Source organism: Quercus suber, unplaced genomic scaffold, assembly GCF_002906115.3.
Source record: "Quercus suber isolate HL8 unplaced genomic scaffold, Cork oak 2.0 scaffold_525, whole genome shotgun sequence".
NCBI classification, from domain to species: domain Eukaryota; kingdom Viridiplantae; phylum Streptophyta; class Magnoliopsida; order Fagales; family Fagaceae; genus Quercus; species Quercus suber.
In genome coordinates, this window is record NW_027069974.1 from 31,019 (window position 1) to 57,962 (window position 26,944).

Sequence of the window (26,944 nt, forward strand, 5' to 3'; positions counted from 1 at the left end):
ACCCAAACTATCTAAATACAAATGATAGTTAATGCAAATTTAGATTTTAAAATTGAAAACTTTTTACTAAAATTACCGTAAATAAAGTTAAAAAGTAATTGAAATAGTAAAGTAGTATTCATGAATAGTTAAAAAAAATGTGCAATAAGACTCATAAATAGTAGCAAAAATAAATTAAATAAAAATTAGTTGCCTTTTTTAGCCCGTACCAAACATACCCTTAAACTTAAATTTTTTTACATATTACACAAAACACATTTGAAAATATTTTACTTGAAAATATTATACAAAATTTTGATAAGATTTGGGGTAAAAAACTAACTAGGTACTTCGGCCTAAATATATATATATTTATAGGACGCATTCATTCAAATTTTTGAAATAGACAAAGGCAAAGTGTGTGAATTGGCGCCAAAGGCAAAAAATGAGAATAGCAGAGATATCATCATCACCATCACCTTCAACTCAACACCAACAAGATTCCCAATTCCTTCTCTCTCAAATCGAATCTTCAATCAAACACTTAGAGCATTTCTCTTCCACTCTCAACAACACTAACACTAACACCAACACCAACACCAACACCATCTCCTCCAATCTCCGTCAATCCCTCACTCAGCTGAGTCAACTCGGTCCCTTCTCCTCCGAGTTCAACCTCCATCTATGGAAACTCAGTTACCGTCTCTGGAACTCCTGCGTCGACCTCTCCAACCTCAATCCCAAACTCCGCTCCTCCTCTTCTTCTTCTTCTTCTTCTTCTTCTGCTGCTGCTGCTTTGTCTCTCGACCTCGCCAAGCTCCGCCACATCGCAGCCGATATCCTCTCCCTCGCCGGAAACGTCTCCGGCGTTCCATCTCCGTCCATCAAGTCCGCTTCCTTCTACTACAAAACCGGCCTCATCTGGCATGACCTTCGCCGCTTCGACCTCGCTTCCTCTTGCTTCGAGAAAGCCACCGATCTTCTCTCTAACTCCAACGCCACCGCCACCGTCTCCGCCGACGATGCAACGAAACTTCTTCTCGATGTCAATCTCGCGAGATCTCGTACCGCCTGGGAACTCTCCGACCGAAACCTCGCCGTCGCTTTGCTTAGCCGGTCTAAGACCTTGCTTCTCTGCTCCGATCACTACGGCTCGCTCGCTAACCAGTACTTAGCATTCGGAAAATCTCTTCTATCGAAGAAGAATGAGACTGAATCTCTCTCTGAAGCTCTCAAATTGATGAAGGAGGCGTTGGATCTGTGCGAGAAAGTCGGAGACGGAAATCTGAGAGAATTGAGATGGAAAACGCTGCGGTTCATCTCAGCCGTCCATTTACAGAAAGAAGAGTACGAGAGCGTGATCAAGTGCGTTAGGGTTCTGAGACAGAGTGATGACGAGAAAAACCAGCATCCGAGTCTGCCAGTAATGGCGGTGAAGGCCTGGTTAGGGTTAAGAAGGTTCGGTGAAGCAGAGAAGGAGCTCAGGGGCATGGTGGTAAATACTGGAATTCCGGAGGGCGTTTGGTTGTCCGCGGTGGAAGCCTATTTCGATGCGGCGGGAGGGTCAGCCGGGGCCGAGACGGCCAAGGGGCTGTTCTTGGGGCTAATGGGGCGATGCCACGTCAGCGCGGGGGCGGCGGTTAGAGTGGCTCACAGGGTGGTTGGGGATGGTGTTGAGAGTGAGGGGTCTAAAGTGAGGGCTAAAGTGGTGGCAGAGCTGGTTTCGGATGACAGAGTTGTGGCGCTATTTGCTGGCGAGGCGGTAGCTAAGGAGAGGATGGCAATGCACGCTGTGCTTTGGAATTGGTAATCACTGAACTCAACTTCAAATCTTTTATGTTTAAAGCTGTATTTAGTAATTTATTATTAGCATTTGGATTCTCGTAACAAAATCCATGTATATTTGAAATTTGGAATGTGGGACTGGTTTATCACAACCAGTACTAATTCCCCCCATCGAGGATCAAACTTTATGTTGGGATTTTATTGGCTTCTTTTGATTTCTTGTCTCCTTTACTGCATGAAAAAAACGTCTCCCCCTGAATCAGATTTCTAATTACTGCTAACATGTGGAACTACTTTTTGACTATAGAAGTTAATTCATTAGTATTTGTTGATGTGATGGAGTAATGGTTTGCTACAAAATGTTAGTACAAAGCATAACATTATTACTTGGATTGATTCTACAACTACAAGGGCTCTGATTTATGAAATGGAGGCCATATCAAAGCATTTTTCATTCTGATTGTTGTGTTTGACATCTAAATGAGCCAAAATACTTGGAACTTAAAATATCTTAGTCCTTTTGTTCCTATTTGTTCCCTCTGCAACTCTTTTTCTATTCTTGAGTAAGTTTGGACCAGGATCAGATGATTAGTAGCCCTTAAAAGAGTCTCCTAAAATAAAATGAATTCCTGGGGTACTGTTCTACATGTCTGTCAGCTTTGACCATTGCATGCATCATATGGGTAGTGTTCTATATGTTTGAGAACTCTTCCAAACTTTGGTGGATAGAGTTAGTCTGTTTGGATCTTCATTTGGTCATTGCTAGGTAATTTAATAATCTTCTGGTGTAGAATATTAGGGATTATTGCTGCTCATTTCTTCTCTCTGAACAGCTCTAATTACTCCGTGAATGAAGGTTTTCCTTTTAATTATATGATATTAGGGATTATTGCTGCTCATTTCTTCTCTCTGAACAGCTCTAATTACTCCGTGAATGAAGGTTTTCCTTTTAATTATATGATATTAGGGATTATTGCTGCTCATTTCTTCTCTCTGAACAGCTCTAATTACTCATGAATGAAGGTTTTCCTTTTAATTATATGATATTAGGGATTATTGCTGCTCATTTCTTCTCTCTGAACAGCTCTAATTACTCCGTGAATGAAGGTTTTCCTTTTAATTATATGATATTAGGGATTATTGCTGCTCATTTCTTCTCTCTGAACAGCTCTAATTACTCCGTGAATGAAGGTTTTCCTTTTAATTATATGATATTAGGGATTATTGCTGCTCATTTCTTCTCTCTGAACAGCTCTAATTACTCCGTGAATGAAGGTTTTCCTTTTAATTATATGATATTAGGGATTATTGCTGCTCATTTCTTCTCTCTGAACAGCTCTAATTACTCTGTGAATGAAGGTTTTCTTTTTAATTATATATATATATATATATATTATTTTTTAAGTGAATTTGTATTACACACAGAAAATTAGTACAAAAGCGTAAGGGCATATCATACCCCAGCAAAAAACTATAACCAGGCCTGGGCAGTAAAAGAACACTAGCATTGACACCAACCTGTGACAAGGAAGAACATTCTAATCACAGCTTTCCAATACGACTTTAAACTGATTTACTAAACTACATTGTTCTTGAGAAGATGAACTCAGACAGTTGACCTCTGAAACCAGCAATTCTGTTGATTCTTCTCCACTCTCTTCAGCATACTCAACTTCCTGCTGAACCACATAAACATGTTTCCACTAATGTTGAAAGATTTGAACATTGTGCTCCCTGCAAATGCAGTAAAGAACAGCAGCAAACATGATCTTAACCACTAACTTTGGGGAATTCTTACCTTTCTAAGAACTGATCATCAACAAAACCCATTCCTGCCAGTCTCTCTCTCCATGGTAAATTGCATTTATAACACAAAAAAGCGAGGTTTCTCCGCAACTAGGGTGAATATTAAACCACATTGGATCTGCTTATTTCTCTTTTCATTCTCAAATGGTAGAGTAATAAGTTAAGTTTGAAAAAAACATTGGTATCAAGGCACCTCTGAGGGATCCAGGTGTGAGGACCTTAAGAGGATGATTTTGTTGAGGAGATATGGTCTATGGAGATAGGTCACTCAACAAGAGATTTATTGGACCTTTTTCACCTCCTTGATTGGTGCCTTTTCTTGAATTCCTAGGTATTCCATAGGATTTTTTGAGTTTTTCTATATAAAAAAGGGTATTCTATAGGAGTTTTAAAGTGGGACTTTCATTGCTCATTGGAGTCTAGTCCTTTGTGCGTGTGTGTGTTGGTGTAACCCGAAAACGAATCTTACGCATATTTACTTCCATTGCTTGGATGTAATACATGTGACATTTTTCTAGCTTCAACTTTGTATCCTGAATATTTCTATGAAGTCATTGAAGCCATTTTTATGACATGCTAGCAGCTAGTAGTTATGTAATGATCTTGTGGCAATGAGGCTGCTGACACATGATCTTGTTAGAATATTGGTTAAATGACTAAATTCACTAATTCCTAACAGCTTAAGGACATTAGTAATTTATCATAGTATTTGGGTTGGTGGTCTTGGGTTTGAACCTTGTTTCCACTCTACCTCCCACTTAAAATGTTAAAATTCTCATGTGTTGGGCCCATGGTAATTTATCACATGTTGCATTTGAAACAACACAGTGATGCCCTCTGCCTCATAAGAAAATATGATATTAATTGAAAGCACTCCTCTTCAATCCAAGTGCATTTATTTCAGCCGTTTTCTGTCTTTGTTACAGCGCTGCTGACTTCTTTCGATCAAAAGATTATGGGACAAGTGCAGAGATGTTTGAAAAATCAATGCTTTATATTCCATATGATATTGAGAGTAAAATTCTCCGAGCTAAGGGCTTTAGAGTTTTGTGTCTCTGTCACCTTGGTCTATCTCAGCTTGATCGAGCTCTAGAGTATATCAATGAGGCTGAAAAGGTATTTTAAATAATAACTATAAGTTGGTATTCTGGCCTCCCAAGATAGTTAAGATATTTAAACGCTTAGAACTGTATAAATGTGACTAATATTTTAAATTTTAATGCTTTTCTATGTCTGTAGCTGGAGCCCAACATAGCCTGTGCTTTCCTTAAGGTGCTCTCTCTCTCTCTCTCTCTCTCTCACACGCACACACACACACACACACTAGCATGTGTTCATACAAGCACAGACAAGTTGTTGTCATATGTTGGACCAGCAAAATACTGCCACTGTTAGCTTCAGTGCTTGATAACAAACACACCCTTCCCTGATCTCCCAAGATTATCTAATAACATATGTGCAAACTTGATATTTTGTTTAATGTAGTTCAAGATTTACCTGCAAAGGAGCGACCATGATGGTGCTATTAGTCAAATCCAAGCAATGACAACCTGCCTCGATTTTACAACAGACTTTATCTCCCTCTCAGCTCATGAAGCTGTTGCTTGCCGTGCTCTTCCTGTTGCTGTGGCAGCTCTATCGAATCTACTAAACTTCTATACCCCTGGAAAATCAATGCCTACAACAGAAATTGTAGTGCTACGTACCTTGGTTACAATCCTTACTCAACAACCTGGCAATGAGCTGGAAGTTGTGAAATTTATAAAACGTGCTCATAATCGAGCATCTGAACTTGGTTCAGATCTCTTCTTTGGAAAAGGGGAGATTGGAAGACGTGAACGGAATTGGTTTGCTGTAACTTCGTGGAACTTAGGGACAAGAATTGGAAAGGAGGGTAACTACGAACTATGTGCTGAATTTTTTAGATTAGCTTCAGAAATATGCTGTGTTCCGGTTGATGGGCAAGCAGAAGAAAACAATGTTATGGTTTGCAAATCGTTAATACTGACCGTATCTTCCATGATAGCTTCAGAGAAACAAAGGAAGGCTGCATTGTCAGAAAGTGAAGTGAATGAAGCTGTAAAACTGCTAGATAAAGCAGGGAAGGTATGGATTATTAGTTATTTGTTTGACTCATTAAGCACTTGATGTCTCGAAATCTTGCTCTCAGTGTTGATATATAATATTAATAATAAATTGTATCCATCATAATCCACTTGGAATGATACAGGCCTACAATTTATGCTCTAATATTCCCTAACTCCCTCTTAATGGCATTCTTTCATGGAAGCAGATACTGAAGTCAATCTCAACTGGGACCCGACTAAATGATGATCAATTTACCACCATTGAGCCTGATCTCTTCTTCATATACACCTTCAGTGCCTATGATATAAAAGGAAGGCTAAATGATTTAGCATCACAGCAACTCCTGGTGAAAAGTTTTGCCAGTTCAAAAGCTTGCAATTCCAAGCACCTCCTACAGATAGGCCTTACTGCCTTGCAGGCTCCACAGTCCAATCATGAAGTAGCTACCTTTGCTTTAAATGAGTGCCTCTCATCACTCCTTTCTTCTCCATCTCCAGATTTCGAAAATGTGGCTCTTATTCTGCGGAAGCTTATTGCAGTAGCAAGTATTCATAAGGGTGATACTGATGATGATGCTGTGTATGGCATGTACAAGCAAGCTTACCAAATAATGGTGGGGTTGAAGGAAGGAGAGTATCCTACTGAAGAGGGAAAATGGCTTGCCATGACAGCATGGAATCGGGCAGCACTGCCTGTGCGATTGGGGCAGATTGAAATGGCCAAGAAATGGATGAATATTGGTATGGAGCTTGCTAAGCGCATTCCAGGAATGGAGACTTACAAGGCATGCATGGAAGATTTTGTTGATTGCTTTCAAAAGAAATGTAATGTGCAGAATAATGGTGAAAACAGGCCTCAGCTAGTGGAATGATGTATACATCTGTTGTACAGGAAATTAATGATACATCTTCCTTGTACAGATGAACTTTTAGGTGCATATAAAATTTACTCCATATAATTCAATTTAGGTCTTTTTAGGCTAGTACGATTGGCCTTTCCACTTTGTGCATCGGCTCTTTTATTTGTGACTAGAAATTGCATGTGAAGAACAATGGTGAAATAGAATTTCGGACCCTTAATATGATTATCATTGGTCTTTTATTCTATATTCACCTTTTCTTTAGTAGAAATACCAAAACAATTTCTCATTAGGAAAATTTGGAGTAGCAAGGCAGCTTTTAAATAAAAGTAACAGTCTATAGGATGTTTACTTAAATTTCTATTTACCACGCTTCTCTCAATTTCTGAAAAAGAAATCTATTTTTACTTTCATTCTTGGGAATTTTTATTTATTTTCTTCAGGTCAAAAGTTTGTGGATTTAAAATTTTAAATCCGAGTATTAGTGGATTTTTAAAATAAAGGAATATGTAAGTCGTAAGGACAAATAGCAAGTTGAAAAAAATAAAATAAGAGAAAAGTAAAAAAAAAAAAGAAAAAGAAAAGAGAAGACCCAACGGAAAACGAGAGAAGCCAATCACATAAACTGATAAACTGCCACCCTTGCCTTTATCCTCTCTCTTTCTGTCCAAATGTTCCTCATGGAGTCTCTTTCCATGGTCGTCTCATCTTGTCCACTCAAAACCCAGAAACCATGCAGCTCTAAGCCCATTTCCACTTGCCATTTTTTAGCTTCTCATAAACCCCATTTCCCCACCAACAAAACCCCTCTCCAAAACCATCCTCTGCTTCTCCAAACCTCTCATTTGGCTCCCCTGTTTCAAAATCTAACAAAAACCCAACTCTCTCTCACTCTAATCAACCTCCTTACTCCTCTTCCTTGTTTTGCTTCTGAACCTGTTGTCTCTGACAAAATTAATCTGGAGTCAGTGTTACTTGCGATTGATGATTTTTTTAACAGGAACCCATTTTTTGTTGCTGGGTGTACTTTTATTTGGCTGATTGTCATACCTCTAACTGACGAGTTTTTCTTAAGAAAATACAGGTTCATTTCTGCCATTGATGCATTTAGGAAACTCAGGGACGACCCCAATTCTCAGCTCTTGGATATTAGGGACAATAAGACTGTGAAGTATTTGAGGTCTCCAAATTTGAAGATACTGAACAAGGGTGTGGTCCAAGTTCAGTATTCTGAGGGAGATGAAGATGCGTTTGTGAAGAAGGTCTTGCAAAGTTTTGGGGATGTGTCAAGTACTGTGATCTGCGTTCTGGACAAGTAAGTGTCAAAATTTTATATTCAAAGTAACTCGTATCCTTTGAGAAACAAGATGATTAGATTTTTTGGGAAGATAACACCCAATTGAGGCCTTAATATAACATATAGATACACTGGTGAACCCAAAAGATTAAGACTACTGGTTTGGGCCAGTTTTGTTATATTATTTCAACTTCTTCACTTTTTTGTTTGTTTGTTGTCTTGGTTATTGCTGTAGTTGCTTAGTATATTTGAAGTGTGCATTAAATTTACACTAAGAAAAGGAAATAATTCTGGTGCATGTTGTCATATTAATTCGCTATTTTTTCCCTACAGGATAGAACTTTAAACATTGAAATAGAGTACAAAAAATGGGCTTTGGAGTTGTTAAAAAAAAAGCCTCCCCCCTTCTCTCTTGTGGCTTAGTTGTTCAATTCTAAAAGATGAAAATGCACCATTCTTCTTAAAAAGCTTGCAATTTATAAAGAGCAGAGAAATAACTTGTCAGAGATTGCTCATTTGGCTTATTTTCTGCTTCCCTTAACTCAACTGAATTTGTTATAAACTTGAATATCTTCCCCAAATTTGTTTGTTCTAAGTATTGTTGTAGAGGTTAAAGATTAATTCAGTTCAGTACAACTGTTTCTTTTCCTTTCTTTATTGGTATTATTGTTGTTCTGTAGCTAATTTAACTGTCAGTCGAATTCTTCCTACTGAAATTTATGCTGTTTTCATGACTTGTGAAAAGAACGTTGTAGTTGGTTGACCACTAGTTAGCTGTAAAAATTGTTCTGTCTTAGTATTTCAGTTTTCTTTCTTGATAAATAAATGCTCTGTAAAGCATATGTCTACGGTGTAAAGATTACATAGCCTCTTTCATTCTTTTTCTCTCTATGTCAACTAGTTTTCCCCTATAGCATGGATATTAATTTCTTTTCATTCATACATTTGTTGTAAATGGTCCACATTTGGTTGTGTCAAGATCTGTGTAACTAATCCTAATTATAAATGACTTTTAGTCCTGATTAGCTAAAAATTATTAAGTAATGGTAGGTTGGTTATATATGAAGAGACTTTAACTTCTAGGTTAGTTGTGTTCATCTACATCATATGCATGTGGGCTACAATGCAACAGAAGAATTTGGATGTGCAGAGTGCTGACACCCTCTTGACACTTGTTGAGATAGAATAGATTTAGGGAAATATGTCTACATACTTGTTGGCTTAGGATTTGGAGAATTTGTGGATTTAGGGTTTAGAATTTTAGAAGAAAGAGCTAGGTTTTGAAAAGTTAGAAATTAGGTAGCTATATGGTAGGTAAAATATGAGAGATTTTAGGGTTTGGTAGTGGAAGGGAAAAGGTTCTATTTGGGGTTGCAAAGAAGAAAATATCACTTGTTGCTCAAGGATTGTGAACAGTCCTGTGAAAAATGCTGTGAACGTTCCCTGAATAGTATCCACAAAAGAAAACAAAGCAGATCAAGAAGCATTCTAGGCACACAAGCCTTCCAAAAACCAATATGCTCAATTTTTCTATTAATCAACTCTGAATTATTTGAGTACAGAAGTACACTTATAAAGTCTATAGATCTTAACTCTCATGATAAGACTAGAATTCCCTTTTGACTAGTACACAAGGTCCTAAATGAATTGGACTAAAGCCTACACATAGAACCCATAAACTACATAACTCACATATAGGTTAAATGAAAGTCCTGACCTACTTAACCACCAAGTATATTGCTTGACTTTGCCTTAGGCTTCCAAAGAGGATGCTTCATATCTAACCATGTTATAGATGCATCATCACTTTGTCTACCTATATTGCAGTTGTAAGTTGTAACACTTCCAACTCAAAAATTTCAATCCATGCAGAAAAAACATTTCATTAGGAAACTTGATTTTTTTTTTACCTATCAAAAGAGGAAAAAAAAAAAAAGTTTCCTAATGAAATGTTTTTTCTGCATGGATTTCAAAGCCACTTCAAGACCCTACAATAACCATATGCAAGATTTGTAAAGCTACTATAACTTAAGAAATTGTTGACAAGCTGAGAAGCATGGACACGATGATTCAAGATGATAGGCTCTACATGGGGATTTTATTTGGAAAGAAAAGAAAAAACAAAACAAATGGATAAGGCTTAGGGTTTTGCTTGAAGTCAACATCAAGTGAATAAAACATAAAAATAGATAAAACCTTTGTATCGGCACCTAGGGTTGCTTGGAATTAGCAGCAAGCATGATAGAAACCCAAGAGTCAGCTCCTAGGTTTGCTTGGAATTAGCACCAAGCACCGGAAGTAAACCTCCATCCCAATTTTTTAAAATCCACAATTTTTTTTGGTGAAGAAAATCCACAATTGACTACTTACAATACTGCATTTTAGGGCCTTTAAATGCACCCCAAACTACATCATAGAAGGAAAGGAAATAACTTGTAACCTATTACGTTAAATGCAATATAAAAAGAGAATAAAATCCTAAAAATCTTAGCATCCATGCATCACCACCAATAGGAAGATAATGTGTGCATTGCACATGTCAAGGACAAATGTCATCTTCCTATTGGTGGTTGGAGCTAAACTTTGTCCTATTTTATTTGTTTATAGGCATATGTTTATTTTAAGTTATAAATAACAACTATCAAAATCTTTAAAAACATATCAAAAATCAAAGGAAAACTCTTTTCCTCCCAACACACTAAGGACACGCATGCAAGAGTGTCCCCAACATATTTGATGCAGTCATGCTGAGGAATTTTAAGTTCCTGTTTGTCAAGAATATGTACATAATTTGAACTGGTTGAATGAATCCTTCAAGACCCAGGTTGATCAAAGGGAGAAGTGCAAGTCAGCTTAACTCAAGGAATCCTTGTAAGCCATGTACATGGGTCAAGAAATTTAGGGAAATTATAACTAGAACTGGTTTATAAAGAGAGAATCTAGATCAATGTTTTATGATTACTACAGTAGTTGGGAGTATCTATAAATGAGTTACTTACGTGGTTAGATACAGCCTTAAACACTGAAAAACAGAGCTCTGAAGAATTGACAAACCAGGACTGGTTTTACGCTTTTATCCTCACTCTCACACAACTGCATATTCAGAACAATTATTTGTTTACATTATACAGGCAAATGTATAAACATATTCCTCTAGGATACTTCACATATTTAGGTACAGGTTTTACCAATTACTTGATGTACTCTGAAAGTTGTGTTAAATTCCATGTAAGGCCTATCCTTAGCAATGAATTGAAAGACAAAAGAGCTCAATAAAGTCATCTTAATCTTTTTTTTTTTTTCCCCGAGATTAGGTTCTGTGTCTTGCACATGAAGGTTTTATCTATCACAGTATCACTTGATAAAATATAATTAGCCAGTCCATCAAGCATGCTATTTCCTTTTCTGTTTTGTTATTGTCTTTTGTATGCCTCTGTCTTTGTAATGGAATTTAAGAATTGAGCCCAGAAATGCCATCTTTAATGTGAGTCTTTTATATTTTTTCATAGTCCCATTATTAATACTATTTATCGCTTCTCTCAAAGGAAAAGGAAATTTGTTGACTTTTGTTAGATCTTAGGAAAAGTGGAGAAATTATTAGATCTACCAGGAGGACTGTTGACGTGTTCCTCCCAACCAATGAGACAATGCCATCTACACAAATGTTTGAGTGAGCTTCCTAATTAGCATAAGGAATAAAAGATAAAAATTACCATGTGATGTCATATTTACATAAATAATAGCATTTTATTGGTTGGAAGGTTAGGGAAGACTATGTCAGTAATCCTCCTAGTAGGCCTAATAATTTCTCGGAAAAGTGCATCTTTGGCACTTTCTTTGGTAATATCATTGAAATTTTGCTCAATTCACTCTGATTTGTCTTTTCTTTTATAAGAATTTACTTTTGATGTTTGGTAAAGTTATTAATTTTCTTATCCAAAAAAAAAAAAAAAAGTTATTAATTTATTTAGGAATTGAGCTTTTGTAGGCAATTCAGGATTCTCTTTTGCCTCCTTCGGTGCATATCTATCCCAAGAAGAAAGTTAAAACTTCTCAAAAACTTAGGATGAATGGAGTTATTCAGCAAACCAAAGATGAAAATGGTTCTGCCTCTTCTGCTAATATCCCTATAGAAGAAAAATGGATAAATGATGGTCATCTGAACAAGACAACAGAATCCCAATAGCAATATATGTCCATCTTCACTTTCTCTCACGGTTGCGTGTTTGTGTAATATGTTTTATATTAACACAATAAGTTAAATATAGAGCTATTGATAATTGTAAATGCAAGCTTGAACCTTTCATGTCTAAATACCACCACGATCCATGGTGTGCAGCTGAATCTAAATTTTAGCACAAGACATTTTTCAAAGTCGTGCTGCCCATGGCAAAGGAAAAAATATGGGTTAGGTGTGGTTTTGCATACTTTGCCATCTTTCACTTAACTCACAAAAAATTGAATTATGATACTTATTTTTTTTAGTCACAAAGTCAAAGATGATAAGTTTTAAGATTATCCACTCTATTATGGTGATTATAATTTTCTTTTTGGGTGAATCATTATAGTGATTATTATTGACAAACTTAAATACATTTGAATAAGAAACATGATTAAGTATATGCCTAACCACCGCGCACCCTTAGTGTGATGGTCACTTCATAAGTATAAGTGCTTGTGAGGTGTGAACGACAGAGATCGGAGCTTAAGTTTTTAAGAGGGAGTTTTACACACACACACACACACACACACACATATATATATACTTAAATTAGGTTAGATTAAAATTTCTATTTTGTATATAAGAAAAAAAAGAAAGTATACGCCTAATTTTGCAAGTTTATGAAGTGTTGCAAAAAGTTTCTATGTGAAAGTTATTTATAAACAAAATTTCATATTTAAAAAATAATAATAATAGTAACATAATAATTGTTTCCCCAAGATCATTTTCAAATCATAAAGATAATAATTTATAATTTTCCTAAATAATTAACTTGCCTCAATGGGTTTTAGATGTCATAATATATACGCTACTATTTATCAATGGAAAGTCATCAGTTCATGAAAATCATCCATTCATGAATGTCAAGTTATAAGATTCTTTTTAGATGTCTGAGGGACCATTGATTTCACATTGTAGAAAGTATACCTCTAAAATTGTAGATGCAATAGACAAGTAGTTTCCTGGACAAATGATTATCTATTTACATGGTTTAAAGGAGTACATTTATTCAGAAAAGATATATGGGTGTGAGTTGGATACTCGAGCTTGAAAGAGAGGGAGAGAGTATACCGTGACATTTAGCTTCCATTAGGTTTAAGTCAAAGAATAACAAGGAATTCATTTAATAAAATAATATAACAGTATATCTTATATTTTTCTGATTTAAAAAAAAAAAAAAGTTATTAATTTATTTAGGAATTGAGCTTTTGTAGGCAATTCAGGATTCTCTTTTGCCTCCTTCGGTGCATATCTATCCCAAGAAGAAAGTTAAAACTTCTCAAAAACTTAGGATGAATGGAGTTATTCAGCAAACCAAAGATGAAAATGGTTCTGCCTCTTCTGCTAATATCCCTATAGAAGAAAAATGGATAAATGATGGTCATCTGAACAAGACAACAGAATCCCAATAGCAATATATGTCCATCTTCACTTTCTCTCTCGGTTGCGTGTTTGTGTAATATGTTTTATATTAACACAATAAGTTAAATATAGAGCTATTGATAATTGTAAATGCAAGCTTGAACCTTTCATGTCTAAATACCACCACGATCCATGGTGTGCAGCTGAATGTAAATTTTAGCACAAGACATTTTTCAAAGTCGTGCTGCCAATGGCAAAGGAAAAAATATGGGTTAGGTGTGGTTTTGCATACTTAGCCATCTTTCACTTAACTCACAAAAAATTGAATTATGATACTTATTTTTTTTAGTCACAAAGTCAAAGATGATAAGTTTTAAGGTTATCCACTCTATTATGGTGATTATAATTTTCTTTTTGGGTGAATCATTATAGTGATTATTATTGACAAACTTAAATACATTTGAATAAGAAACATGATTAAGTATATGTCTAACCACCGTACACTCTTGGTGTGGTAGTCACATCATAAGTATAAGTGCTTATGGGGTGTGGACGACAGAGGCCGGAGCTCAAGTTTCTAAGAGGCAGTTTTACACATATATATACTTAAATTAGGTTAGATTAGAATTTCTATCTTATATATAAGAAAAAAAAAGTATATGCCTAATTTTGCAAGTTTATGAAGTGTTGCAAAAAGTTTCTATGTGAAAGTTATTAATAAACAAAATTTCATATTTAAAAAATAATAATAATAGTAACATAATAATTGTTTCCCCAAGGTCATTTTCAAATCATAAAGATAATAATTTATAATTTTCCTAAATAATTAACTTGCCTCAATGGGGTTTTAGATGTCATAATATATATGCTACTATTTATCAATGGAAAGTCATCAATTCATGAAAATCATCCATGAATGTTAAGTTATAAGATTCTTACTATACTATCAGTAGAGAAGTGAAGAGATTGCGTGATTCACAACCATTCATGAATGTCAAGTTATAAGATTCTTTCTAGATGTCTAGAGGGACCATTGATTTCACATTGTAGAAAGTATACCTCTAAAATTGTAGATGAAATAGACAAGTAGTTTCCTGGCAAATGATTATCAATTTACATGGTTTAAAGGAGTACATTTATTCAGAAAAGATATATGGGTGTGAGTTGGATACTCGAGCTTGAAAGAGAGGGAGAGAGTATACCGTGACATTTAGCTTCCATTAGGTTTAAGTCAAAGAATAACAAGGAATTCATTTAATAAAATAATATAACAGTATATCTTATATTTTTCTGATTTATAAAATCTTCTAGGCATTGGAGTTTCAGTCTATATGAGGGAGAGTCTTCAAGCTTGTAACGTTTTTTTTTTTGGATAATTTGAGATATATATATATATATATATATATATTTTTGAAAAAAATAATTTTGGCAATAACTTGGTTCTTCAATAGATTCAAAATTTCGTTCTCCTTCTCATTTCATCATTCAATACTGTATAAAAAACACAAAGATTTTACTATATCACAGTAAATGACATACTAAAAAATATTGCTTGCATAATAGTTAACAAATGCTTTTCAAATTTTGACATAATGAGTCTACTCCACCAGAGCGGCTACTATAGAAAATGGATTTTGTTAAACAATATGACATTTCTAGCCAAGTAGTAGGAGCTATTTTCTATAATGGCACTACATTAAAATGAGGTATAGTTTTTCTTTAAGAAAAATATTTCTTTTGTTTGCAAAAGTGTACGTCTAATAGTTAATCACAGCCCAATCCTTGTAGCCTACTTCAGATTGAGATCCAGTGCAAAAAATTAGGGCTATTGCATCATGCAATTACCATGCCCATGTGAGATGTAAAATTTGACAAGGTAAAAAAAAAAGTTAAAAAATATTTACCCAATCAAACTTTTAAATCTCACATGGGGTGGTAATTGCATGGTGCAATAGCTGGGCTATTACATCAGATCAATTTGCCTACTTCTGTCCAATATTTTGGTTCAAGTTTGTCAGCAAATGAACTATATATTAACAAAACAATGTTTAATAAAATGTTTTAACACATGTTCAAACACATCAAATTGTATTAAACTAGAACATGGTGAACATGACCTAACTAATTGGTTATGCTAAAATATGTGGACTAGTCAAGCTTGGTACATAACAGGTCATCCTTAGATTCCTAACCTAAAGTTGGTCTAGGATGGTTTTAGCAATCAAGCAAAAAGAATGAGATCACCTGTGAAGGTCAAGATAAGTGCATCAAATAATAATCAATCCATAATAAATGAATAGAAGAAATTTGTATCTTGGTTGTTTTTATTTACAACTTCTAGTATAATTTCATAAAAAAAAGTACTATTACAGCTGCTTCATCATAAAACTCCATAAAATGAATTGATATTATAAAGTGATCTTTGTTCGAGTTCTCCCTATCCTATTCTATACAAAAGGATCTTTTGAAGTATTGATTAATCAAACCGGAGTTGTTATGTTAGACAATTGGAAGGAAAAAGGAAGCACAGGTAGGGATGATAATAGGGCGAGTGGGACCAAAGCATGGATGCTTTGCCCCTGCCCTGCCTTTGCACCTATTACAAAAATATAACATTATACCAAAATTACAATTAAATTGATCACATGAAATCCAACTATCTTTCATTAAGCATGTCAATAATATAAACCAAAGTATATAACAAGACCATAAAAAAAAAAAAAAAATAAAAAGTTTAATATCTTAGCATTTTACTTAATAATACAAGTTACTAAGAATCCTAGGAGAATTTTTTTAAATATAAATCAAATAAGGGTTTTATATAAATAAATAAAATNATAATTTGATAGTTGGAGAATGGAAGAATTGACTATTGAATACACTTTTATTGGAGACACCAGATATGCTAGTCGAGCTACAAGGCTTTTGACAGCTTGTATATTATTTCGTATCTAGCAAATATGATCCCGTGGGCACCAAAGGAACATAGTGGATGATAAAAACTATACATCATAACATATCAAATATATATGACCCACAGAAACAACATGGCAACCATTCAATAAAATGAAAGTAAGTGCTTTCAATTAGAGTAATTGGTAGGAACCTAGAGAAGTTGAAAAACAATGGATACCATACGTTTGTGTATGACAAACCAAGTAAAAAATTGTATGCAAGATTGCATCTCTCAATAAGCCTATATCCATCAACTAGTGCAACACATGCGCACTTCACCCCTACAGGAATCAATAGGTATAGGTCATCCAAAGAAAATATTCAATCTTCAAATGTTTTCTTACTTTTATCTTTCCGTTTATGAAGACAGCAGGATAAAAGATATGCCAGAGTCCTGAAAAGCGAACTCCATAAACCGTTGTCCAAACATACTAATACCACGGAAAATGAAACCAGTTATGATTTGGAATAATTGTTGACTGCTTAAATACATCTCCCATTAGCACTTGGAGAAGGCATAGAATGATATGCTCCTATGTTGCTGTCCTCAAATTGCATTTGCTGAACAAATGGTTGCTGGTTTTGTTGTAGTTGAAGATAATCGGGCATTACCTGCAGATTATTCTGTATTTGAGATTGATATTGCTGCATATTCTGTGCAAATTGACCAGGTTGTTCCTGCTGCTCATGTTGAACTTGATAGGAAGATTGCCCATTTTGCTGTTGAGTATGATACTGGGGTTGTTGGCCCTGGTTGGAATCTGAATTGGGAGCTGAAAAAATTGAGGCGTTGCTAATGGAACATCCACTGCATGAAGGTTGTTATCAGAAGATGCAATGAAGTTGATCATTGTCCCACCATTGGCAATAACTTGGTTCTTCAATAGATTTCAAAATTTCGTTCTCCTTCTCATTTCATCATTCAATACTGTATAAAAAACACAAGATTTTACTATATCACAGTAAATGACATACTAAAAATATTGCTTGCATAATAGTTAACAAATGCTTTTTCAAATATTTTGACATAATGAGTCTACTCCACCAGATGCGGCTACTATAGAAAATGGATTTTGTTAAACAATATGACATTTCTAGCCAAGTAGTATTATATAAATAAATAAATAAAAAAAAAAATATATATATATATATATATGGGGCAATGGGCCTGGGTCCTTGTCTCACTCTAAGGTGCAGGCCCAAAATCTCATCCCATCTTCGCCCCCACCACCTCTGCATAGTGGCAAAAATCCACATAGATAGGTGAGTTTGGTCAAAGTGGGGCAAAACAAAATCGCCATCCCTATTCCCTACACAAAAAAAATTACTATTTTTCAAGAATTACCGTTAAGCCATTTAATGGATGATCTAATATGGTCCCCCACAATTAAATGTGACACTATTACATGTTTGTCATCATATTTAGAAAGGAAAAATAACAGAAAAGTATCTGGGCATTCATTAATTACATTTTTTTTAAAAAAAAATTCAAATTTACTATTAATTAGAATCCTTTATTCTCTCAAAAAATCCTTTATAATATTTTTCCTGAAGCCTTGATTTTTACAAACTCACTATAAACGTGTCCTTGCAATTGACAAGAGAAACCAAATTATAAATGAAACATGATTACATATCTTTTTAGTTGATAAAAGAAACAACACAAGAAATGAAACTAGGTTAAGAAAGAATCAGCAATAGGCATAACAATATCTCTCCTTCCCTGCTGCATGTTTAGTAATTGCTTCTAATGATAAGAATTCACTGAAATGAAGAGAAAAGGTTATAATGTGATTTAGGTGAGTCCGAAAATGTATGCGAGTTCTCTAGTACCATTCTTGTAAGAGGTAGTTTAATTAGAAAGACAAGACGCTTCCTGAACCTCTTTCTTCTTTCACAATGTTGAAAATTTTTGATAATGCTAATTTTTCTGTCACTATCATCTATAACATTTCTTTTCTTTTTATCTATCTTTGCAATATTCAGCTTACAGTAACAAGCTATAAACCTATAATTAATTATATGTCATAATTTGTATATTTACTTCTTCTTCTTTTTTTTTGAGAAACACACACACGCACACATAAAGGATAGGGAAAGGAGTTTTAACAAAAAGACATATCATAACTCCACTCAAAAATCATAGTAACTTTTAAAGGATGGTGGAGTAAGTTATACTACACACAACACACTCTCTTAAACAATGTGGGACAATTACACACATTGCTTATGATTGTACATTTATGGAAACTAATAATTCAGCTCATTCTACTCCAAAGAAGATATCCGCTTGGGAGGAAGAAATGGAATGGAATGGAAATGAATAAAAAGAATAATTTTATAATATTCTTTCCTTTCCTTGTTTGGGAGTTTTAATGGAGGGAATGGAAAGTCCATTCCTTTGTTTGGGAGTTTAAGTAGGAGGGAATAGAATGAGTAGGAGAGAATACTCATTCCTCTCTATTCCCTTAAAACCTCAAATTTTCATTTCCCTCGAAATTGGGAGGAATGGGAGGGAATAGAATTAGATTTAATGATTTTTTTACTAAAACTCCGAAAATACCCTTATATATTCAACTCTTTATTCAAATAGGGGTCTAATAGTAATATTGTCATAAAATGATTCCATTCTATTCCCTCCATGTTGTTCCCAAACAGGATTACTTACATTCCATTCATTTTGATTCCTTTCCATTCCTTTATTTTAAAACATCCAGTCAAGGTTATTTAATTTCATTCCATTCCATTCTTTTCCATTTCTTTCCCTTACTTAAATACATTCTATTCCATTCCATTCCTTTCCATTCCCTTATGATCATCTCATTTCATTCCATTCTATTCCCTTATGAACTCCCAAGTTGAGCCTTAAACCCCAAAGTTGAGTATAAACTTTATTGGTCTCAATTAGCTCAATATTTTCCAATTAGTTTTACCTCATCAACAGTCTCAAAGCCCATGGTGGAAGGAAACAATATCTACGCAATGTGAATAGTGCATGATGTCCAACCAGTTAGAGTGAAAAATGCAATATATGCAGAAACTATGCTAGAGAAATAGTTTCCACATTATTATATTTTAATCAAATATAAAAAATAAAAATAAATTTTACATATAGCAGGTTACATATAGCAACTGATTTTAAAGTGCAAGCTCCTTATATGACAGTTAGGTCCTACTTGACAAAAGAAGAAAGTTCTGTCTCCTAAAAGATCTAATTGAATACTAAAAAGGGAAGACAATCTGAAAAACACAGTATACAAGAACATGTGTATTTCCTTGGCGCGTGTTCACACACACACAAACACACAGAAGATATTTTAAAAAAAATTAGTAATAGGAAAAAATGATAATTATATTTTAATGATATTTGTTTAGTTTGAATTCATTTCTCAACATGTAGTTCAAAATGTTGCACTTTAGCCACCTGATCGAATTTAGTTCTTCAATAAAATTAACTGAAAATAATTAAAAATCAAATGTTAAAAATCACAATCTTTGAAAGTAAACTCTGAGAACAAAGAAATGACCTCATGACAATATGTATATATTACATCTTTGAACCAGAAACAAATAAAATTAAACTTCAGGTGAGAAAGTATAGTTAAAGGATGGAGTATTAGAAAGTAAACTGGAAGAAAAGCACCAAAACTGCAAAGAAGTGAAAGAAATCCTTACAATCTTGCAAGCGCATTAGCTGCTCCATGTTGTCTAGACTTTCTTTCAATCTATTGCTTTCAGCCTTCAGACAATAGTTGTCTCATTACCTTTTTTTTTTTTTTTGAGAAACACACACACGCACACATAAAGGATAGGGAAAGGGGTTTTAACACAAAGGCATATCATAACTTTACTCAAAAATCATAGTAACTTTTAAAGGATGGTAGAGTGCGTTATACTACACACAACACTCTTTTAAGCAATGTGGGACAATTACACACATTGCTTATGATTGTACATTTATGGAAACTAATAATTCAGCTCATTCTACTCCAAAGAAGATTAAAACCCCAAAGTTGAGTATAAACTTTATTGGTCTCAATTAGCTCAATATTTTCCAATTAGTTTTACCTCATCAACAGTCTCAAAGCCCATGGTGGAAGGAAACAATATCTACGCAATGTGAATAGTGCATGATGTCCAACCAGTTAGAGTGAAAAATGCAATATATGCAGAAACTATGCTAGAGAAATAGTTTCCACATTATTATATTTTAATCAAATATAAAAAATAAAAATAAATTTTACATATAGCAGGTTACATATAGCAACTGATTTTAAAGTGCAAGCTCCTTGCCTCCTTATATGACAGTTAGGTCCTACTTGACAAAAGAAGAAAGTTCTGTCTCCTAAAAGATCTAATTGAATACTAAAAAGGGAAGACAATCTGAAAAACACAGTATACAAGAACATGTGTATTTCCTTGGCGCGTGTTCACACACACACAAACACACAGAAGATATTTAAAAAAAAAATTAGTAATAGGAAAAAATGATAATTATATTTTAATGATATTTGTTTAGTTTGAATTCATTTCTCAACATGTAGTTCAAAATGTTGCACTTTAGCCACCTGATCGAATTTAGTTCTTCAATAAAATTAACTGAAAATAATTAAAAATCAAATGTTAAAAATCACAATCTTTGAAAGTAAACTCTGAGAACAAAGAAATGACCTCATGACAATATGTATATATTACATCTTTGAACCAGAAACAAATAAAATTAAACTTCAGGTGAGAAAGTATAGTTAAAGGATGGAGTATTAGAAAGTAAACTGGAAGAAAAGCACCAAAACTGCAAAGAAGTGAAAGAAATCCTTACAATCTTGCAAGCGCATTAGCTGCTCCATGTTGTCTAGACTTTCTTTCAATCTATTGCTTTCAGCCTTCAGACAATAGTTGTCTCTCTGCTTATTAATGTATTGAACAACATAAAACTTCACAAATTGCTTTTGAGAAATAAGAGAAATAAGAAAATAAGCTGCTTCTATTGTAAAAGAAAAAAGAATGCTTGTCAATAACATATATGAGTTAACCAAAAGTGTAAAAAAAATGTTAATCATTTTACTTTGAAAATAAATTCCTCGTTTGCTAAACTGTTATGATGCCAGTCATGCTAATTACCTGATTTATGTTAGATTTGGCTGATAATGCATCCCTTTCTGATAGCAAGCATTGTAATTTATGTTCAAGCATACAAATATAAAGCTTCTTCTTCTCCTTCGCTCTCACAGCTGACAATCTGTTTGTTATAATTCTATCACAGATTCAATCCAACATACAAGCATGTCAGTTATGTTTAGAAAAGGATAACACGTAAAATAAAAGATTAGCAACATTCTGGTTTGTTTGAGAGAACTAAATATGGATTTGGCTAGGCAACATCACCTAAAAAACCATTTAATAATGACAAGCAACCCTGGTATTGAAAAACAACATGTTCAAGACATTTGCCTCTATGGATATCCTTTTCACTTAGCCTTTAATCCCAATTAAAAAGGTATTGACTCTATGGATCCTTTTCACTTAATTAGTTATGGTGGGCTACATATGCATATATCTAAAGAAATTACATATATGCACAATTAACATACAATATCTGATCAAGGGATTAAACCAGACAAACCACAAGACATATTCAAAGCAATTATCAACTGAGAACTTTAACTATAAAGGGAAAGTTTGATCATTGTAATATTGACAAAAATTATCACAGTTATAAAATCATCAAAGTGAAGCTTTTCTCAAAAGTTAGAATAGTTAGAGCATTTAGTAAATCCTTAAATTCCTAATGCACAAATAGGCACTTCTCTAAGTATTGCAAAAAGTGTCCCATAAAATTTTCATTATTATAGTATTAATCCTCCTTCCATACAAATTTAAGAACTCAAAATTTTAACAGGATATTTGTGAGCTTGATAATGTATGTTTGCAAAACACAATCTTTTGGCTGCATCATTATGGGAAATTATTTTTGAATTGCACATGACCACAATATTGAAATATAAGACTTGTCCATGTAGAAAATGGAAAACAATGTCAGAGTTCATAATTGTTTCCAATAAAAATCCCAAAAAAGCACCAAATAAGCTTCCCATCTTCTGAATAATTTGAATATTCAATTTTGAGAGACAGGAGTGATGCAGTCTCTAACACTATTAAGGGAAAACCAAAACTTTCTCATTTTCAAAGATATATTTAGCAAGAACTGCCTACAAGGTGTTTCCTAAAGATCATAAATATGAGCAAGTCCATAACTCCAATGGTTTAATTACACATATTAGTAATATAACATCTTTTATACTTGACTAGGCTTTAAGATTTCACCGTTGAACTTGCTTTCTAAATAAGTACATTCTTGTGGACAAGTTTTTTTTTTTTTTTTTTTAAATTTTTTTAAAATTTTTTATTTTTTTAAATTTTTTATTTTTTATTTTTTTTTTTTTTTTTTAAATTTTTTTAAAATTTTTTATTTTTTTAAATTTTTTATTTTTTATACTTATACGGCCATGCTTAGATTTTCCCTAGGGAGCTTGTGAAAGACATCTGAGTTGATAGAAACATGGGTTATAAAGCTAAATAAACATATTAGGAATTCACGGGAGTGGATGAAAATTTATGACATTCGATCGATTGATGTTTTTCATTCACATAAAGTCATTATATATTTCCCATCTATTCAATCAACATAATGACAGCAATCATATTAGGGGTGTTTGCGGTGCGGTGCGGTGCAGGTTTTGGTTATTTTTAGCATCGTATTTTGTGGTGCAGTTTTGCAAAAACCATAACTACATTGCACCTTATTTTTACGGTCACATGTGCGGTGCAGTTTAAAATTTAGCCAAAACCATAACCGCACCGCATCTCATTTTTGCAGTCACATATGTGGTGCGGTGTATAAGATGCGGTTTGAATGATTTGAAGTTGATATATTTTTCTAATTTTAGGCTTTTTCTACCTAGCCTAAAACTAATTTTTCCCTTTGTTTTGGTCTAAGTTTTAAATTATTAAACTAGTTTTTCTTTATTTTGAGATGTCTTTCCTAATCAACATTTGCTAGGATTATCAAACTTTTTTTTTTTTGAGAACTAGGGTTATTAAACTATTAATAATATATTTAATATTAAAAATAACTAAATATATTAATATGTAGAGAGGGTGCGATGTAGTGCAGTTTGTGCGGTTTTCTTATTATAAAACCACAAACAGCACTGCACCATGCAGTGTGGTGCGGTGCGGTGCAATATTACTTGCGATGCGGTTATGCCATTTTGCGGGTAGTTTTTGTGCGGTTTTTGCGGTTTATACGGTTTGATGAACACTTATTCATATATATTAACTTCAACGATTACCGTTAAATCAATAAATAACTAATCATACTTAATTAAAAGGATATCTATCTTAATTACTAACTACTACACAATAAATTTCATGATACATTTTCAAACAATGGACAAAGAAGATTATAAGCATGTACGAAGAAGAAAATAATCAAAAGCGCGCCAAAATTTTCAATCATACATGTAAATCAGCAAACACAAATTAATGGAGGCAGATTAACCAATAATAGATAGCAGCATAAGAAATAAATGTCATGATACATTTTCAAACAATGGACAAAGAAGATTAGAAGCACGTCCGAAGAAGAAGAAAATCATCAAAAGCCCACCAAAATTTTCAATCATATATGTAAATCAGCTAACACAAATTAATGGAGGCAGATTAACCAATAATAGATAGCAGCATAAGGAAAAGAGAATATAATTCCCAAAAGATAGTCTACATATATTTCTATACCTCTTTGCTCGCTTTGGATCATGTTGGGCTATCTCTGCAAGTGCTGCAGCAGACAAGCATCTCCTTACAATTGGTTGGGGTGCATCATCAGTGGATCCTGCTGGTGCTGGTAATGACACAATTGTTTCTGGTGGAGCTTGCTCTTGGGGCACAGGATCAGTAGATGGATCCATAGGATTTGATGGTGCTGGTACAACAGAAGAAGTTTCAAAAGCAGGCGAATCAATTAAACCTATATTCATGCTGATGAATTTCGAAAAGAAATTCTCTTCGGCCTCCTCCATTTCATCCAAAATAGAAGTTCCATCCACCAAGCCTAAACCCAAGTCTGAGCCTAAGCCTGAGCCTGAACCTTCATGTTTGTCATAAAAGCTAGTATTGTTTGAAACAAGGTTTTCACCATCAGGAAATTGAGGCTGATAACCATGCATAAAAAACATGTCTTCATCTTCCAACAGTGGATTCTTCCCTTTATCCATGAAATGATCTATAAAAAAAAAATTAAAACAAAAACCTAGTAATGTAAAACCCTAAATGACACAACAAATAATTGATTGAAAGAACTGCAAACAATAGAATATCTTTTTACTCTTTAATTAAACAAGAGGATAATCAAAGCCAACCATGTTAACTAGACTTTGATTAGAATAAAAAGATAGAAAAACCCATCAAGAATATTGATAATTATCATAAAAGTTTCAGAATGAAAAAATGAGAAAAATTAAGTGATCAGAACCTACGTTGATGGCAGATAAAAGATATCTAAACACTGAGATATGATATCTAGGAAGGAAAGAGAAAAAGCATTAAGCACAACAGAATGTAATCTCAAATGAGAGAGAGATAAATACCCAGAAGAGAGACCCAACTGAGGACGCTTCTGCGAGTAGAGCTTTAGTGCACGTCTCCTTTATATGGAAGCTGGTGAACTGGAATAGAACTTCCATATTTGAGTAGAAAATGCCCAGAAAAAATTGACAGACATGGCAACAAACTCATATTTATTACTGGAGTGGGTAGGTTGGACTGGAAGACCCGGAAATAGTGCATTTTGTATCGAACTTGATGGAACTATCAACCATAGTATTATACTATGTGAGTTTGCTATACTGTTCGTCTTTTCCACCAGTTTTTTTTTTTTTTTTTTTCATAAATATAAGTAGTTGATATTTGCGCAGTTTTCGCAACTCGCGCACACAACTCCCTCACATAACTTCATAGGTATTGAGCCACTACGGTTAATGCCAACAAACAATTACAATGTTCAATGAATGTCTCACACACTCGTAGTAGGTTTCATTAATATTATAGTGGGGATCTAGGGGTTACATTACTTCCAAACTATTGATTTATTTTTCATAAATGTGTATTTTTTATTATTATAGAAAAGTGAGTAAAATTAAAATTGAGTTTTCAAAGATGATTTCTCTTGACAATATTATAATTAATTTTAATATTAATAATTATTTTTCTTATAAATTTTTTTAATGATGTTGGGAATATTAAAAAAATTTACTATCACGGAATTGAAGTCTAGAAATCAAGCAAACAATAATCACAACTGGAAAATTGAATTTATGGGTGAGGTTGCATATGCATGATAGAGGTTAATTTATGTATACAAACTCCTTAAAATATGTACTCATGGGGCCTTTTATAATAGAAATCTCAAGTGCAAGACCTTCTTCTAACAAAGAGAATCATTCTTGCTTTGGGTTCATAGGAGGAAATTCCCATAAATGGATTTACCATACTTTTTCAACACATGCTTGATAACCTGTGCATGCAGGCTGGAACTTGGATATGTAGATTACCAATCCGTGTGTGTGGAACTAGGGTTCCAAAGGGTTTTTGTAGGTTTGAAAAATATTGAGTTCTCTATCATCTTGCTTGACTGAGACTTATTGGCAATGGGTCTTTGAGTATCGTCATTGGGAAACGGAGACTTAAGTCATAACAGATATAAAATAAAGTGTCTACAATGTCTAATTAATTCTATTATTGGATTAGGGTTAAAAGGGTGTTAAGTTTCTTATTTTTAATCAGAGAATTAAGTATTTACAAACCATTATAATAGGTTCGAGAATTCATTTTGCACGTAGGGAATGTGAAAAATAAAACATTCTACAACATGTATTTATTAATAGTTACCATATTTAATTATTCATCAATCTTTATAGTTTATAAGATATTTTATTGATAAAATAATAAATAAAGTATTGGAATATTCACATGTGAGTGGTGTGGTTAGTTAATTTTTGAAATCCCACATGAGATGCTAATGACAAGAGTGAGTAGTTAATTTAACAAAATTAGGCCCAAACTCATTAGCTTAACTTTTGGCTCAATAAACCTCTCAATTGAAGTCTTCCTAAGGTGTTATCTCCTTAACAAGTGGTATTAGAGCCAATGATTCAAGATCAAGTGTTTGTTACTGGATCATACCAAGTAGAACAAGGAAGATTCCCATGCAAACTCCACCCATGGTTTGAGTAAAGTTTAGTATTTTGTTAATGTTATACCACTCAATATTTTTTATTGGTCTAATATATTCAAATCATACCTTTATATTACACTTTTTTTGGTCCTTAACATGCATATCAAATTTTGTAACTAATGAATGTTATTTACTATTTAATTAACTATTTTTAAATAAAGCCGTTTTTTTAATCTCTAATCATCTTAATATTTTGCAAGAATTGCGAATATAAAGATGCAATGTAATATTTGACCAACAATTTACATTTTTGTAACTAATTTTATTGACGTATAATATATAATCAAAATTAATTGC

At 33.7% G+C, this 26,944-nt stretch overlaps 3 protein-coding genes across 3 annotated transcripts; 2 read left to right on the forward strand and 1 right to left on the reverse strand.

Moving 5' to 3' along the window:
* Window positions 1-387: 387 nt before the first annotated feature.
* LOC111986583 (TPR repeat-containing protein ZIP4) lies at window positions 388-6,815 on the forward strand. The gene is made up of 5 exons (XM_024018251.2): window positions 388-1,785; window positions 4,497-4,686; window positions 4,810-4,842; window positions 5,056-5,676; window positions 5,864-6,815. The coding sequence occupies exons 1-5, from the start codon at window positions 425-427 to the stop codon at window positions 6,527-6,529; spliced, it is 2,871 nt and encodes a 956-aa protein (XP_023874019.2). The 5' UTR covers window positions 388-424; the 3' UTR covers window positions 6,530-6,815.
* A 286-nt stretch (window positions 6,816-7,101) lies between these two features.
* Window positions 7,102-12,188, forward strand: LOC111986591 (rhodanese-like domain-containing protein 4A, chloroplastic). Its single transcript, XM_065763788.1, has 2 exons — window positions 7,102-7,833; window positions 11,803-12,188. Exons 1-2 carry the CDS (start codon window positions 7,189-7,191, stop codon window positions 11,998-12,000), a joined length of 843 nt encoding a protein of 280 aa, XP_065619860.1. The 5' UTR covers window positions 7,102-7,188; the 3' UTR covers window positions 12,001-12,188.
* Window positions 12,189-21,113: 8,925 nt separating this feature from the next.
* LOC136063421 (transcription factor RF2a-like) lies at window positions 21,114-25,227 on the reverse strand. Its single transcript, XM_065763789.1, has 4 exons — window positions 25,002-25,227; window positions 24,151-24,637; window positions 21,475-21,607; window positions 21,114-21,257 (listed from the first exon to the last, which is right to left on the reverse strand). The coding sequence occupies exons 2-4, from the start codon at window positions 24,627-24,629 to the stop codon at window positions 21,114-21,116; spliced, it is 756 nt and encodes a 251-aa protein (XP_065619861.1). The 5' UTR covers window positions 24,630-24,637; window positions 25,002-25,227.
* Between the last annotated feature and the right edge of the window lie 1,717 nt (window positions 25,228-26,944).